The sequence below is a fragment of the Puntigrus tetrazona genome, chromosome 20, assembly GCF_018831695.1.
Source record: "Puntigrus tetrazona isolate hp1 chromosome 20, ASM1883169v1, whole genome shotgun sequence".
NCBI lineage: Eukaryota > Metazoa > Chordata > Actinopteri > Cypriniformes > Cyprinidae > Puntigrus > Puntigrus tetrazona.
In genome coordinates, this window is record NC_056718.1 from 22,539,857 (window position 1) to 22,557,179 (window position 17,323).

Genomic DNA, 17,323 nt, shown 5'->3' on the forward strand with positions numbered 1-17,323 from the left:
TATTGCCTAACTGCAAGTTAATATAAGTTAAGAAATAGCTTTTATAACATTAAATGATGCCCCTGGAAATCTGTTTAAGGTGGCAGATGAGTCCAAAAGTGTCACCGCTTGTAGTTTTGGAATTATTTCTTATTTTCTATCCTCGCTTCCCTGAATCCTCGTCTTTAAGGCCACTCTAAAAATCTGTCTGAATCAGTAACATATTGTGATTTTACTGTGCATCCCATTGCACAAAATATATAAGCGGCGACAAATAATTGCGGCCATATATTATATATAAGTGTGAAACGTGAAATGCGTTAAGCCAACCGAGTTTTACGGTTAGGAGTCTTTAAGAAACCCTGAGTTCTTAGAATGAAGCCTTTGAAAGGCTTTCAGAGGGGATTATGAGTGCTGTCAATACTGGCCATTAGTGGAGCGCTCGCACACCTCCTCAACCGTGACTCATTTTAGCTGATAAACCCCTTATCTGTAGAAGAGCACATGTGAGTGAGGGTCATCTTCACCGGTAAGATCTGATTGTCATGGTAATGCGCAGATCACGGGTTGAACACGCTGATCTTATTGAAAGTTTCAACTCGCGTTTGACGAATACTGGTTTGAAGCCGATCTTTATCTTAATTAATTTTAACTGATTCCCTGACTGTATCGTGGGAAGGGTCAGCTCTGCGTGAGGTTTTTTTTAGATATGTTATTAACTTTTTCAGTTTCTGAGCATTTGCCTTTGATAAACGTAGCAACATTTATGATAAATGCTGCTGACCATTAAGGTATGGATGGCTCACTGTGTGTTGTTCCTGTACGGTTCTTATTTGACCACAAAATCGTTTTCTTATAAATGCAAAAATAACGGTAAATCGTTTTTATCTCCTGTAATTTGGCTCTAGAGTGCAGGTGAAAATGGCAATTTCTGCCCCTCTCTACAAAATAGCAGATTACTCAGCAACATGACATTTCGTATTTTGGCGTTCTTCTTCATTTATGTATAATATGTATTAGATATGTATTAAAAAAAGTTCTTATAGTGTCTGTTGAGGTCAGAGAACACCTATCAAGAGTTCAGAGACCATTCCTTCATCCAGAATCACTCTTTAGATTGCCAGCTTCATGTTGGGGCTTCTTCTCTTCAGTTCACCTCACTTATCTTCTACAGGGTTCAGGTCAGAGGACTGGAATGGCCAGCAGGAGCTTGGTTTTGTGTTTCGGTGACGCTTTTGAGGTTTCTGTTCGGACTATTGTTTGGTTTGAAGATGTAAACAGTCAGTTCCTCCAGTTGGTATTTGATAGGATCCATAATGCAGTGTGTCTAAACAAGTCTGGGATTTCCAGCGGAAATAAAGGCCCACAACATCAAATACACAGCAGTATTCAGAAATATATTATTTGGTTTTCCTCATTGATGGATGATTAAATCCCTTCTGTTTATATTTCCGTGATACAGTAAGATGGGTAATTCCATATTCATAATCACCATGCAGTGCTCAAAATTGTGAATAAGAATGAATAAAAACATACTTCAGAGATATTTTCTCTAAAGACTTTCTAGGGGTGCCAATAATTGTGTTCAACGTATATTTAAGAAAAACGTTTATTCCATAATGACATTTCCCCCCCCATGCTAAATTCTTATTATACAATGAAAGCTTAGAATTTTGTGATTAACAATGCAGATTCATTTTCACAGCCTGCTTTAATCATATTTACCAAGGATGCCAGTATTTTTGGCCACGACCGCATGACTCTGATGCCAAACAAACGTTGAATCCAGTGCCCGCTGTTAGCCAACATCAAACAGTTCAGTCTGAAAACATCTTTATTACACAGTGTTTTTGCAGTGTTTTCCCAAGTCACTAAGAAAGAAGCGGTATGTAGTTACATATCTCATATTTCTGCGTTATCACGTAAACACCAAACAAAAAGTCGCAATTTTACATTTTTATTCAGTGGTGGAAACATACTTTGGTTAAGATTTCTCTGTGGTAGTGTAAAAAACACCTTCTTTTACCCTGTCAAAATCAGCCATTCTAGTTCACGTTGCTTTAAATGCTAATGAGCTCAGCTGAATTTTGCATCCAACGACCCAATAAAAATGTCGAAGAATTTTCCTGCCACGTAGTCCAGTGCTCAGACGAAGACCTAGAGGGGACTGGCATCAGCAAGATTGGAATCGGCACGTTCACATTTATTCAACATTTTTATTTTAAGAGAAATATTGGACGTAGCTAATAGAATACAGCAACATTGTTGATTTTGCTCAAACGTATACCTATAATTAGTACGTTTTTTACAGTTTCCATTCATTTTTTGAACAGAACAAAAAGGTCTTTTCGCAACGGGATATCACGTGCTTCGTGGATATCAAAAACCCTGCAGGACGAACCAGTGCAGCGCTCTCATCAGTGGTTGGAAACAACCTGCAGATTCTTCAGCAAAGCGTTCTTTCCACCGGCGAGATGAATGACTGCAGTCCCAAAAGACCTGGTTAAGTGTTACGGCCGCAGTGGGGTCATTGTAAAAGTAAAAGAACACAACACTCGTCAAAGCATCCACATGTCCTTTGGCTGGACTTTTTTTTTTTCTTTCCTGAGGATGGCTGAGTTGCGCAACGTCTGGACAGCTTTCAAAACTTCGAAAACACATTCACTCGCCAGCGGAATCAATCGAACCATTTAAAAGTAACACGGTTTCATTTAACATGGCAAAAATCGGGATGACGCAGACAAACCGGGGGGGCTATTGTAAGTCTAGGAAGAAGTTCAGGAATAGTTCACCTGAAAATGAAAATTATGTCATCATTTACTCCCTTTCATGTTGTCCCAAACCTGACTTTGTTTTTTCCATGAAAACTAAATTTGAAACACATGTACGTGGAGATAATAATCCAGATCGCATGAATGACATGCAAAATTATAAATAGGAAAATTGTGATTATGAATGACATTACGCTAGTGCTAAATTTTACACACACACACACACACACACACACACATATAAAATGGAAGGTAAGTCTAATTAATTATTGGTAAACATTCACAATAATACTAGCAAGTACAAAATACAATAGTAGTACACGCACAAATTTCATTTACAGTACCTTCATAAAAACACTTGAAACCATTTTTTTTTTCATTTTGAAGAAAACGACTGCAAATGAGATTTGACAGCTTAGGAAATATTAAATTACATAAATTGCGCCTATCATGTAACTTAACGCTATCATATAACTAAGACGACTTGCGGTATACTGCATGGGTCATTGTTTCTTCTGCTATTTTAATAAAAAAAAATATTTATTATTATTTATTTTTCTGTATGTGAAGTCTAAAACATAGTTCGTTCGTTCTGTGCCGTACTCAGAAAAAATCCTTCAAATAAAACGATAACAATAACGGTTTGGCTGTTACGGAGTTTGGGACAATAAATCACCGCGCACCCAATAAAAAGACCTAAGCTTAAACAGACGCGCAATATCTCTTCTCTCAACATCCCCAGAAGAAAAAAAAAACCATACAGGTTTGGAATGACATTAATGATGACAAAAATTTCATTCTGAGTGGTCCCTTTGAACAAAGATCAGTGTGTTACAGCGCCGAAGCGGTGCACTGAATCTGCATCTGATAACATCGCACAAAAATACTATTCTTTTCTCACATGTCCAACTGATTTGGCATCATTTGAGTCTCATTCTCCCTGCTCTTCTCTGTTTGTTCCTCTGCTCCGACTTTGGACTTGTTTGCATCGCACATCAGGTAGATGGTGTTCTCTGGTCCTTTTTTGGCCTCAGAAGTAGGGCAGATGTTGGATCTCCCGCAGAAGCGGCCCAACTGTTTGACTTCTTGCTTAAAGGTCTTGCTGAAGATATAGTAGATGAACGGGTTGTATACAGTGGATGACTTGGCGAACAGACAGGGTAACATGCTGACCTCTGGAGGGATGGAGTCACCGGGGCGGTAGACGGACCACAGGCTGACGATGCCGTAAGGCGCCCAGCAGCCAACAAACCCAATGCTGATTAACACAGCGATCTGTAAAAGAGAAGAATAACGCGTTGAGACCCGTTTTGGGGGCTGTACGCACGCAGAACTACAAAACGCAGCGACGGTCATTTATGCATTTGGCAGACGCTTTCATCCAAAGCAACTTACATAAGAGGAAAAAAAGCAAATGGTAAAAGAGCAATCAATATGTGTGAAATGCATTGTCGAGGTGTAAAGAAAAACGGTAATTTACTGCAAAAATACAGTAAAAATTTTATTTTAAAGATTAAACTGATATAATGTAAAAGAAAATGACCCAAGAATTTAATTTTATGCTTAAAAAATTAGGCATTGGAGTTTGTTTCTTCATTAACAGATTTAGAGAAATGTCTCACCAATGGGTCCTCAGCAGTGAATGGGTGCCGTCAGATTTACGAGTCCAAACAGCTAATAAAAACATCACAGTAACCCACTATTGTAAAGTAAATAATAATTGCATCAAGACATTTTTAACTTTAAGGTAACTACTGCCTCTAGATTAGCTACGAGTCCTCTGTCCACAATATTGCTTTCTCCAGCAAAAAAGAAAGTTGTTTCTTCTAAACCAGGAAATGTACACAGATCAAGCACTGATCTTCTAAAGAGCATGTGATGTGAGAGGACAACAGGGCATGAACTTTTGGAAGTGTTACTACGGGTTATCTACTGTGGTCAGAAGCGAATGTTTATGGTTCTTTTCATTCAAAATGTCTTTTTTCATGCTTGGGGTCACGCGGATTACGTGTGGGTGATTGATTTTGTTTTTAATCAGCTGTTCGGACTCTCATTTAGACGGCACCCATTCACTGCAGAGCGTCCACTGGTGAGCAAGGGATGTAATACTGCATTTCTCCAAAACTGTTCCGATGACAAAACCAACAAACTCATTTTCATCACCGATGGCCTAACAATATTTTACTGTAAAGTTACACAAAATATCCCATTATCTCTCTTTTACTGTTAACCAAGTAACGGGTCTTTACCATCCAATTTTATAGCGTTTTTTCATTACATTTATGATCATTTTTACTTCTTAGGCAAGTTCAGAAAGCAAACTACAGAAGAGGAGAAATGCTGAACAGACAATATTTCATACTGACCATAACAAACAACATACATATAAATTCTGAATGCATCAGACTTTTATAAACCTTTACATGGTGTGAAGCTTCTGTCTGCAGCTTTGAAACGGTCTCTCGTGGGAAGAACATTTACAGATAAAAACATGATAAAAGAAGGCAGGCGGGTATTGAATCATTTAGCGTTGTTTGGAATAAGAGTTTCTTTGGAAAGCTCAAGCATGTCGGGGATGAATAGGGCTCAGTTTTTAATAAGTTATGTTCACCCGTTACGAAAATCCAATCGAAGGAGACATATCCCTCAGCATACTTCAACTAGAAATGAAAATCAAGTTGCTGAAAGAATCGGGAGTTTGAGAGGAGTGTGATGTAAGGATTAGTAACTGAAAAGCTGCTGTCTTGAACCTCTTCAATTATCATTTTTTTCTTTCGTCGATCACAAATATAAAGTCCATGCAATGAGTTCAATGTCCCAATTCTCTGAGACAGGAACAGACTGATTTTTATTTATGGTTCACGCTGGAATTATTGCATCATTTATATACTATTATAGTTTTTATTTATAAAATGGATTTGATTTTATTTGTATATATTCGGTTTTCGTTCAGATTTGGATCCAAGTTGCAATAATTTGGGTTTGTGTTTTAGTTTGTTAATAATACAGCTATACGTTTTATATTTATTTAGCCACTTTAGCTGTAACAGAAATGTTGCTTTGGCAGCTAGCAGAAATAAATTGTTTATTTTTATAATTTTTTATGGTCTTAGTTTAACATAATAATAGCTCTGGTGCACGCATTCGAACTTGCTCTTTCAAAATGCAAGGGTTTGACATTAATGATCATGCTTCTATCGATGTGTTCTGGGATACTGTATATTGCATGTGAACAATACAGTTTTGCACATAAACATTTGTTGGAAATTCATAGACGTGCATGAAAATAGTCATGTGCCTCAGCAAATCACGTGACTTAATAATTCGCTCGGGTGATTGGACGTTTCTTCCAAACTTACATTCTCTTGAACACGTGAAATGGAAAAGCGTTTCTTTATTGTTTTTTCAATGTTCTGATGTTTTGCATAACATGCATGCCATGCATCTTAACGTAATAAGTTTGAATGCACCCTGGAAAACATCTTTTGCGTTCCAAAGAAGAAGCAAACTCATACAGAGGATGAATAAACTATGAATAACTCCAGGTTGCTCCATTAGGATTGTCGCCCGCCTCTGATCATTTTTATTTAATATGTAGATATGTTTTTTTATATTTTAAGAAATGTCCAATGTATGCCTGGTGCCGCTGTGACCGAAACACAACGATCCTGATAATTGCATCTGCATCTGTCTTGCTATTTCGTATTCGTCTTGTATGATTTATTAAGGATAAAAGCATCAGCTTGAAAGCCTCTGATGTTTTGGGGTTTCGTATCACGTTCGGGTGAGCATGTGCGGGTCTTATTTCATTATAGCATCGAAACAGTAAATCAAACAGACTCACCAACATGAGCCGGCGCTGCGTCTTTATCATGCTGGGGATGTGGTTGTTGTCATTCATTGACTTGTAGGTGATGTACAGTTTCAGAGCAATAGCGGAGTAGCATGAGATGATGATGATGGCTGGGAGGATGAGGTTCATGAGGAAAATGGTGATGACAAAAGACTGGCTCTGTTCCTTCATGTCTCTCCAGGCCAGAGTACAGGACAGGCCAAAGGACTCCGGGCCGTATTTTCCCCAGCCAATCAAAGGAAAAATAGCCCAGAGAAGTGCATACAGCCACGTGGTCGCCACGAGGATCTTTGCATTCCTTTTGCTCATTTTCTCTTCTACGGAATAAATAGACAGTTAAAGTTGAAATATGAAGAGGATCTGAATGCAAAAGCAATTTTTATATATAGCTTTTTTTTGCATTTTATTGTCTTTCTGTAAAAATCTAGTTATATGGGACCATTTTCAACCCTTTTTTTTTTATTGTTTTTCAATAACAGAGCAAATGAATGAACCCCTATGGGTTGGCTGTGGCCACACAGTAAATGTAAATAATTATAAAGTTTTTATTTGTAATTTTATTAAAAAGTGTTTTTTTACAAAAGCATAAAATAAAGATATAAAATAAATAATTTAAGGTTTTGTGACGAGTTTATTTTATATTTGATGATCCACGCTGAGTTCATTCATTTTAAAAGAATAAAGGAAAATCAGTTTTCTTTGATATGATATGTAACGTTATATATTTTTACTTCTTTGTTTCTTATTTTTAGATAGTTTTAATGCCGATAATGACATTTACCTTTATAATGGATTAAATTCAAAACCCGGTTAGAGCTTAAAACATCTCTAGTCTAGATAGATGCAGGTGGCCTTTTGCAGATTTTAGATGCACAAATAAGCTGAGAGTGACATCTGGTACTAAACACGAACATGAATAATAGATTTCATTTTAAAAAAACATATGCGGCGCTTGCTCATGCAAATGATGCTAAAGTATCCCAACTGGTAACTAGTGCATCGCTATGTGATTTCCGGAGTGTTGTTAGGGCATCCCAGGTGGTTGCCGTATGTTTTGTAGGTTAATTTGATGGGCTATTCTGGATATTCAGCTCTTTCTCAACATCGCTCTGGCAATAAGAACAAACAAGAAATCTTTTTGTGTCCCTCCATAGCAGTTATTCCCACGCCAAGTCTGATTTCAATAATTCTGCGTTTGTCTCCCGGCGTGACACGGCCAAAAAACTCTATTAAGTTAGCTTTGCCGAACTGTCATGTTGAGTTTGCGTGTAAGTGACAACTATCTGCTGTTACAGAGCTCCCCAGCAGCTATCGGCGAGAACATGACCTCTTACAGAGCTGAAACCCGATCACTCCCTGTCTAACTGAAACCTCGCTTTGCTAAGTTATAGTGGAATAAATCAGAAATGATTGGCTGTTTACGATGTCTTTTTGGAGGATGTCGGATGGGAGAGATATACTGACGAACAGGGTCTTTGCAGGATTGTTTAAACTACAGGATGGAAGAAATATTTCAACATTCAAATAAGAGATGCTGCATTTTTTTTAATTTTGTATAGGTCTACTAAATTTCTACTCTCCTCCAACAATCACCAGCTGTTTTCTTTTTACTTTTGAGACTCAATTTAACAATTTAGTACATTTAATAAATGAATTGCGTTCTATTTGGGGTCTCAGCAACTTCAAGGCCAATTTGAAAAATACGCTCAAATATTGCATTTAGTGTAAGTTTAGCTCGTTCAACAACATTTTAATTGTGGCGTAATGCTGAGTATCACAAAACTGATTACGATTAGCTCATCGTTTTATAAAAGTACCTGACTTCATTTTGAAGTAGTGTATCGTTTGAAGAGCAAAACTGTTAAAATAATCCCTTTTACAGTTGTTTTAAGGTTTTTAGGTTAGTATGTAATCCTATTCACTGATTGGCTATATCATTAAAACTGTTTTAATTTGAGATTTTTCCTTTTTTTGAAAATAACATAAACGCTGTTGAGTGAAGCTCATTCATCCACAGGATTTTTCTAATCTTGTAACAATAAAATGTCAGCCGGTAGCAAGCACCAGACTTGTGAATGGTACATAATTGTCATTCTCAAAAAAACATTATCTCGGTAACCCTGAGGTTGCGCCACTCAATCAGAATAGACATAGGTCCAAGGATAGAGCCCAGAGGAACTCACTTGGTGACTGGAGCGTTAAAGACACAATGAAACGAACAACGGCCATAATTGTCAGGGTCATCATGCTAGCTGCTCCGAAGAAAAATCCCATCAGGCCATAGTACACGCAGGTGACATCTCCTCCTATCCAGTGGTGGTTCCATGCTGAGGCTACAGCCAGTGGGTACATGGTGACGGCGGCACCCAGATCCGTCACGGCAAGATTCACACTCAGAAGCTCAGGGGGTTTCATGTGGTTTGACCTCTTGTACGCCATCACAAGAACCATAAAATTCCCCACAATGGAAAGAATTGCTGCATGTGAAAGAAAAAAAGAAGAAACACGTACAAAGAATTAGGTGCACACTCCAGTCCTCGATGTCACATGATCATTGAGAAATCATTCTAAGGATCGCTTAGTCTTATTATTATTAACGTTGAAAATTGCTTAATATGTTTGTGAAAACTGATTTTAATTTTAAGACCAGCATGTGTCAATCAAAACCTTTCAATTAAAACTTTTAAACATTTAAACATTAAAACTGCATTGTATGCTCAAATATTTTGTATAATTTAGAATTTAATTCATATATTGCATAAAAATTTCATTTCCATTTATTTATTTTGACAGAAAACGTGACATACTGTGTTTTGATTTTATAACAACCGTCTCACCAAATCACCAAATAATTGACTGTTTTTATTAATTCATATTATGCAGTGCATTTACCTTATGCATTTGACAGATGCTTTTATCCAAAATGACATGCATTGCTTTCAAGGTCATTTTTTTTGTCCATCAATCCACAGATAATATTATATAGTGTTATGTTGGAATCAAATGCCAAAGACAAAGTCCTTCTGTAGTCTTATGTAACCCCATATTCAAACTCTTGTCAAAGTCTCTTGTATCCTTACTTTGTCTCTCTGCCTCACTTTTACCTCAGTAACCTGTATCATCTTGCCTCCTCATCACCAGTTTAGACCAGTCCATTCATAACCAAATTGGAAATCTACACTGCATTGTTAAGCATACTTACACTGTCGGCACTTTTTAGTGCACACATTTCACACATGGAGTAGAGTTACTCTAGAATTGAAGCTATAAAGACACATTTTACACAACAGTCAATCAAGATCTAAAGAGGTGAATATCACGTAACTTGTAACGGAACCAATCTGGTAGTACCTCTGTTTAATATTTAATATTGACTTTAAACAGACTTAAATCAGGTTTATAACATTGATATAGGTATCCCTTGTTCAGAATTGAAATCTGTGGACTGATGCTACAAGTTAATGGTCTATCATGTTGGAAATATAGCCTGCACCAAATCCAAACCTAAACCTACCCATTTTAACAAATGCAAAACTGATATGAAAATGAATTTGTTGATGCAACCGTGCCATTTCAGCTGTTTTGTCAAACCCCAGTAACACAGAGAACTTCTCTCAAGTACATCTCCAATACATACTCCGTGAGCCAACGAACAAATTACGCTTTATTAACTGAAGCTCTTTAAATCAGTGTGAAAAGGAATAAAAGGTGTCAGAGTTTTACTGCCTCTAGTGTTCATTTCTTTTGGAAACGGTTTGGTTTCGGTTTCATCCCTACATACCGTATTACTCACGTCGTGCTTTTGCTGGTGCAGTGCTCCAACCTTTATCTTTCACTGCTGGATATGTGGATCACATTTAATCTGCAATCATATCTTTGAAAACATTACATCTGAGTGTATAGGATTTCCCAGCAGCAGAAAACAGAGGCATCTGTATCTAAATGCAACAGTACAGTTGCTCAACGAAAATGAACAACATCTTGCTATATAAGGAACGAACAGTCTATAGGGAACAGAGCATTAAGTGTAAAGTGTGTACAGCATAAGTCATATGCAATCAGCTTTACCTATTATCTTCAGCTTCTTAATAGGTTCAGTGCTTTCTCTGCCAGCTGTGCAAAGGGCTTATCAAACACTTGCAGTTTGGAGTGGATTGTATTGAGGAGATTAAACGTCTCCAATTGCAAAGACTATTTCTCAAAGCAACCAAGTGAAAAGCCACATTGATGAGTGATTTCTGCATATGTCTCAACAAATTTTCCAGTAGAAAATTGGACTTGGGTATAGAAACCGAAAACCTAAAAACCTTGAGTGGTACATACAATTTGCTGTGGTGACCTGGACGTCTCAGAGGTTATGCTTCATCTTTGAGAGGAGGAATACAACAATGGTTGTGGAAAGATAATAGAGACTCAGCATCAGCCTCTTCATCCATGAAATAATGACAAAGATGATTACTGTTCTCTTGACTTGGAAACATCTGCATCGGTCACAGTTAAACCTACATACAGATGGTCTCTCGGTTATATATATATATATATATATATATATATATATATATATATATAAATGACAAAAAAATGGAACAGAATGAGAGTGTGCCTATATGTATAAGTAGGGGAGTAGGTTAGACAGGGGCAAGTTGTCACATAAATATATAGTCATTAATATCTTAACAAAACCAAGAAAAACACAAAGCGAAAACAGCCTGCCTTGTTGGCAGAGGATATTTACACTAACTCCACCCACTAAGATGGCAAAACAATTCTCCCTTTTCAAATTTTACATCAGTAAATTGTTTATTTTTTATAAAAAAATGAAGCAAATAGTATCACATATGGTTAAGGCAGGGAGGGCTTTATTGCCCCAATAAGGTGGCATCCATGTTTTTATTGCATACTGTTTCATAATGTATTACAATACCGAGGTGCACATTATTGTAGTATATAAAAGTCTGCTATTTTAACATAGCGTAAATAGAATCTATGTCTAGTTGCACATAATCATTCTCTATTTGCACTCAATGTAAATAACTGCTGCTGCCAAAAAAGAAAGTTATTTGAATACACTGTATATAGTGGGGCATGTTGTCACAATGGAAACTGACATTAAAACAACTATTTGACCCTCACTCTCTATATAAATATTAAAAGAGTGAATGAAATTAATAATTGGAATGTATGAGAAATGTGATTAAGTCTATTGTTGCAAGTCAATTTAACATGCAAAAATATAATTTAATAAACTGCATGCTACATTTAGAAAATACAGTGTTTGTTTGTTTACTTGTATACCCAAAAGGTATGATTTTATAGGTTTGCAGTGTAAAAAAAAAAGTGATAACCCGCAATTATTACATTAAAGAGCTATTTCTACACATAAAGATTGTTTTGGTGGTACTACATAAGCCCCGGTTTCTCCTAAATAAAAAGTGTTTGATCTCCTAAAACACCGCGTTTTAGAAACAAGCAGACTCGCTATTATGGAAACCAGGAAAGTTGGATTCCCAGCAACGCAATCTTACCAATGAGCAACAGGAACGCGCCAACTCCATAATCCACAGCTGTCGACAGTTTAGAGGAATAAACATCCATGTGGACAAGTGAGATGTGCTCTTCGGAGGAGACGAGGCGATGTTAATTCCCAGAAGGAGACGCGCTCGACATCGGTGCGATTTGGAAAAAGTTGGAGAAAATTGAGGCGCGCGCCGTGAAATTCCACCGGAGCGAGAAGGTATAGCTGATCCTGCCGTCAGGTGTCAGCGACATCTGATGTCCGGCGCGATTTCATGAAAAACCTTAACAACAGAAGGAGAGAATGAAGCGGTGGCGCTGTCCTTGATCAACAACTACTAAAGCAGAAGAACTCGACGTGTACTGACGCGCACTGGACGCGCACTGGACGCGCTCAGTCCAGCGGCTGATACAACAGACAGCTTCACCAAAGTCCTCAACAGGGGGGCTTTATGATGACAGGACCTCGCTTCAGACCTGCAGATAGATAGATAGATAGATAGATAGATAGATAGATAGATAGATAGATAGATAGATAGATAGATAGATAGACAGATTTTGAGTACAAGGTTGGAAAAATAATAAAGAACAAATAATATTGTTGTGGTTTATTTAAATAAATAGTAATATATACAGAATGGTAATATAATCTTTTTGTTTTTGAGAATCAAGGACGTCTGTCACACAGGTGCATTACTGTACAATAGCCACAAATTGCAATCAACCCTGACAAAAGACACTTGATTGGAGAAACAGAAGACAAAGAAAGAAAACAGCTGATTCTTTGTAGCGTTTAGGAAATTAAATCAAATCAAATTAGCAAGCTTCAGATGTCACAGGGCTTTTTTTCAACATTTAATAAAACAAACTGTTTTTTGTAAAAAAAAAAAAAAAAAAAAAAATAAATAAATAAAATATATATATATATATATATATATATATATATATATATATATATATATATATATATATAATGTTTGCACCAAAACATTTCTGTTCTGCTCTCTTTGATGACTAAATGAAAGTTTAAAGGTTCAGTACATTCAAATCCATCATGAAATGCCCAATAAGCTGTGAGACTGAGACATGAGAGGTTTGGCACACGTGGTTTGTGTGCACAGCAGGAACGAGACAAATTGTGAAATATCAGCACAAAGAGGAGATTGTTGAGCAGCGTTCACAATTAAAGCCATGTTTTTCATCTGCCATCTCACATTTATTTCTTCAGCTGGCTATTGTGGGGAGACCTGTGTACTGTGTTTAAAGGAATACATTCCTCAAAAATTATTATGGATTGTGGATGGCAACAATGGTTTGAAAATGGCTTACTGTCAGCCAGACTCTGTCTCCAGCCAATCAGAAGGCAAGCACCACGGATCCATCGGTGTCTGGTCTTGTTGATATTAAAGTGGACCTATGCTTACACCCTGTTGAGCCTGATTATACCTACCTTGAACATACCTCTCGTGATCCCCTCAGATCCAGCTGTCTCCTGTGTTTCCCCAGTCAAGGTCTGTCTAAGTGGTGTGTGCTCCACCGACCTCCTCCTACTGCTCCTGGAATCCAAGAAACTCTCAGTTGATCTATTTAAAGAACTCAACTCTGATTCCACGTTCATGCAGGTCATATCTCTGCTGTGTTCAAATAAACACTGTTATTATACCTGGTTGTCCCGCCCACTTCCGTCACACTTACCAGCATGCAGCTTTCACAAGAAGGTAATCAGTTTGGACTCTTGACGACACACTTTTAAAAATAAAGATGTTTTACGCTGCTAGAAGAACCGTTTTGTGTAAATGGTTACATAAAGAACCTTTAACATCTGAAGATTTCCTTTACAAAACATTTCTTTTTGTGGAAAGGTTTCCTGTGAATGTAAAGCAAGTAAGAAATAAACTGTTCAATAAAGAACGTTGGGATGGTTCTTTGTGGACCAAAAAAAATGGGCGATGCCGGAGAAGAACCTTTTAAGCACCTTTTAAGGAAGGAAAATTTTCTTCTTTACATTTCTCATTCCTGTGTCTGCTGTATGTATTGATATTTAACCTTTCTGTTTCTTTATTTATGCAATTATATACTGCTTTGGACGCTACCTCCTCAGAGGAGATCTAAAAGTCCTCCATTGCATATTGATATTTTTGTATTTCCTTCCTAATAACACATTTGCATAGCTTCTTTAGGGTTGTCAATACCTTTGAATTATTCATAACCCTTATCACCGAATTTATTAGTGGAAACAGTATCTTATTAATTAACTGGATTTAGCTCTAACCAGGACAAATCTAATGTTTAAAAGTGAACGTGTAGCTATCAGCCATTGAACCGATGTTAAACCTCTACTTAGTAGCCTTATCATAGATTCTAGGGACTGCGTCTTGGAAGATATGACCCAAATAAAAACTTTCAAAATATACTGTCATCTGAACAAGTAGGTAAACAGGTCTGCGTGAGTATAGTGTGTATTAGCATGTATATTTCAAGTGTAATCTTCAAGTAAAGAAATTACAGTATTTTAACACATTGGGCAAAATATGCTCCCTTGGATGGTTGTCTGTCTGTAATCAGAAGCACATTTAAAACTGGAGTGTAATTTAATTTCATCCATGTTTTTTTTTTTTATAATCCTTTCTGGATTACAATCCGACATCAAAATAATTTTTTGACATTTAATTATATACTTCTTATGTTTACAGACATGACGCAATGACGCAGTGCCATGCTCGAATTTTCCCGCGAAAACCTACCACTCAAATTAGAAAACGTGATTTTAATGTAATCGTTGTGAATCTGGCTAAAGCGGTGAATCTGGTTGTTCAAAATGCGCTCCAATATTGATTTTGGATCATTTTTAACCAAAAAGATTTACGAACTATTTTAAATTAAAACATTTAAGAATTTGCATGAAAGGAGGGCATTCACAAAAGGTTAAAAACTTCGCCTCTAAGGCGAAGCTATTAATGTTTTTTTAATAATCTGTCGACATGAAAACGCAAAAGCATGCCATGAAGCACCGTGAAGAGCATCCCAAACCAACAGGTGGCGATATCATCTCAATCGTAAAGCAGTGGTAGCCAATCAGAAGCCTGAAAAAGTTTCCTAGTAGGCGCCGATGTTGCCAGACGTACGATAATTTAAATCTCTGTACGATCAATAATGTATGATAAATTCTGTTGGTATTTTTAAATAAAGGGCTTCTATATTAGTTCATCTAGCTGTGGATCCTACGTCTACCGTGCCCTGTCTTATTTAACTTTCGGTGCTATATACCGATTAATAATCAGAATTGCACGCATCCCGCGGAAGAACATTCTAACCGTAGCGTCTATGTCTATGGCGATTCACTCAGGGTATGTGTTACTCCGCAGACGACCCGAACGGGCGACACTAGTTTGAATATAGGCACTTATTATAATCGTGTCGTTATGATTTGAGATAACACAAAAAATCATGATGTGCTCGCTCGTTATACAGGTTCCAATGTGCAAATTTTGAACACAGAAAAAGTTACAGTGCGAACCTCCTCAACATCTGGAAACACGCAGGATTCTTAAAATTGAGGTGGAGTTTGGACCGTCCCACTCAGGTACGCCAATTTATTTATCTATCGTGGTAATTTGCAGGTCATGTTAAAAAGTTGCACGATATTGGACATTTCCAATCTGCCGACACTGGTGGGCGGAGTTAACAGTGCATGCTCCGACGTTTTTGCCGTCTACCCGATAACAATTTTATGCAATTTTTTTTAAATATCCATCCTGGCAGGACGTTTTAATGTTGTATTTCAGCGACCGGGTTCAGCGTTTGGGTGTGAAAGAACGGCTGAATTGCATAAAAAAAAAAATCAGCTGTTTAGAAAATAACTGCGTTCGAGTGGACAGGGCCTATAGAGCGTATAGCCCCGCCCCTTTTCGAGGGCCACAGCTCTCCGGTTTTGCTTGAATTTGACATCGAGTTAACTCTTTAACAGTGATGCTATGTTGTCTTGTCAGAAAATATATTCGCATTATTGCAAATGCAAATTGGTTATCGCTGCAAGCGTGCAATGCGGATGTAAACATGCTTTAATTGTTGAAAAGTAAATGGCTCAACAGGCTTCTCCTTTAACTTCTAAGCCTGCGTGATGCTCATTGTCAGTGTGATTTCTTGAGGAGGCCTATTCTCTTTGAACTTTCACCTCGAAGATGCAGCTCTCTTTTGTATATTGATAAAGGACGGAGGATGTTTAAAATACTCACTTTTGTCTTTTGATGAGTGGAGGCTGACAATAGAATGTCAGTGCAAGCCATTTTTGTCATGAAACATTTTGTGGTTTCGTACATGGACGTAACTACAAAGTCAAACAGGTTTGAAACAACATTTGAATTATTGATGTTCTTCAGTCTCTGCAGGGAATGAACAGGTTTTTTTCTGCTTGTTGATGACTTCACAGTTAGTTGCTTTTTCTAGCCAAGAAATGCAGCATTGCAGTCTAAACCATCAGAGAAACTATATATACCATATATATGTATATGTGTGTGTGTGTGTGTGTGTGTGTGTAATTTCTTCTGATTTTAGGCATTATGCATGGGTAAGTTCGGGTTAAGGTGTAGAGATACGGTCAAGACTAAATTTTTTTTGGTTAAAATGTTGTTCCAGGGAGCACCTCAAGCACAGCAAAATCACATAAACGATTCATTGATCACATTTAAGTTTTTTTTTTTAATGAAACGTCAATATAGAGTTGCTTATTTAATATTTAATCTTTTTTTTTTTTTTTTTACATTTCATTTTATATGTTTGCGACTGTGTGGCACTAAAACATAATATGCATAAAAAATATTTGCAAAACATGAAATGATTAAGTTAAAATTTCAAGTATCAATGTGTAGCTGAAGGAACATCTAATGTGGGAACATCAACAACATGCTGACGTAGTGAGCGTGACTTTTCTCAATGGGGATGTTTGTCTTGAATGAGTCATGCATTAAATACAGCTTTGGATGCATTGCATGTGCATAAATGGCCCTATAGTGCAAAATAAAGAACACAGGAGGAAAAATTGTTCATGATTGTTTAACGGAAAACTGAACAAGACATAAAACTGAGACAATGTATTGCAAAAGAAATCTTCCTTATGTATGACAAATCAATCAAACAACCATTCTTATAAAGCATCTTTTATAAAGATTACAGTAGCTCTGATTTCACAATAATCTGCCGAAAGCAA

General features: G+C 37.1%; 1 protein-coding gene across 1 annotated transcript; it reads right to left on the bottom strand.

Annotated features, from left to right (window-relative positions):
- Positions 1-1,920: 1,920 nt before the first annotated feature.
- opn8b (opsin 8, group member b) lies at positions 1,921-12,418 on the bottom strand. Its single transcript, XM_043219692.1, has 4 exons — positions 12,129-12,418; positions 8,787-9,080; positions 6,595-6,920; positions 1,921-4,025 (listed from the first exon to the last, which is right to left on the bottom strand). The coding sequence occupies exons 1-4, from the start codon at positions 12,196-12,198 to the stop codon at positions 3,648-3,650; spliced, it is 1,068 nt and encodes a 355-aa protein (XP_043075627.1). The 5' UTR covers positions 12,199-12,418; the 3' UTR covers positions 1,921-3,647.
- Between the last annotated feature and the right edge of the window lie 4,905 nt (positions 12,419-17,323).

What these genes read in the sequence shown, in the direction of transcription:
- opn8b (XM_043219692.1), bottom strand. Translation starts at nt 12,198, where the DNA reads ATGGATGTTTATTCCTCTAAACTGTCGACAGCTGTGGATTATGGAGTT. An exon ending in CGCGTTCCTGTTGCTCATTG is followed by an intron (nt 9,081 to 12,128) that starts GTAAGATTGCGT and finishes TTTCACATGCAG; the next exon opens with CAATTCTTTCCATTGTGGGG. An exon ending in CGCAGCGCCGGCTCATGTTG is followed by an intron (nt 4,026 to 6,594) that starts GTGAGTCTGTTT and finishes TCTCTTTTACAG; the next exon opens with ATCGCTGTGTTAATCAGCAT.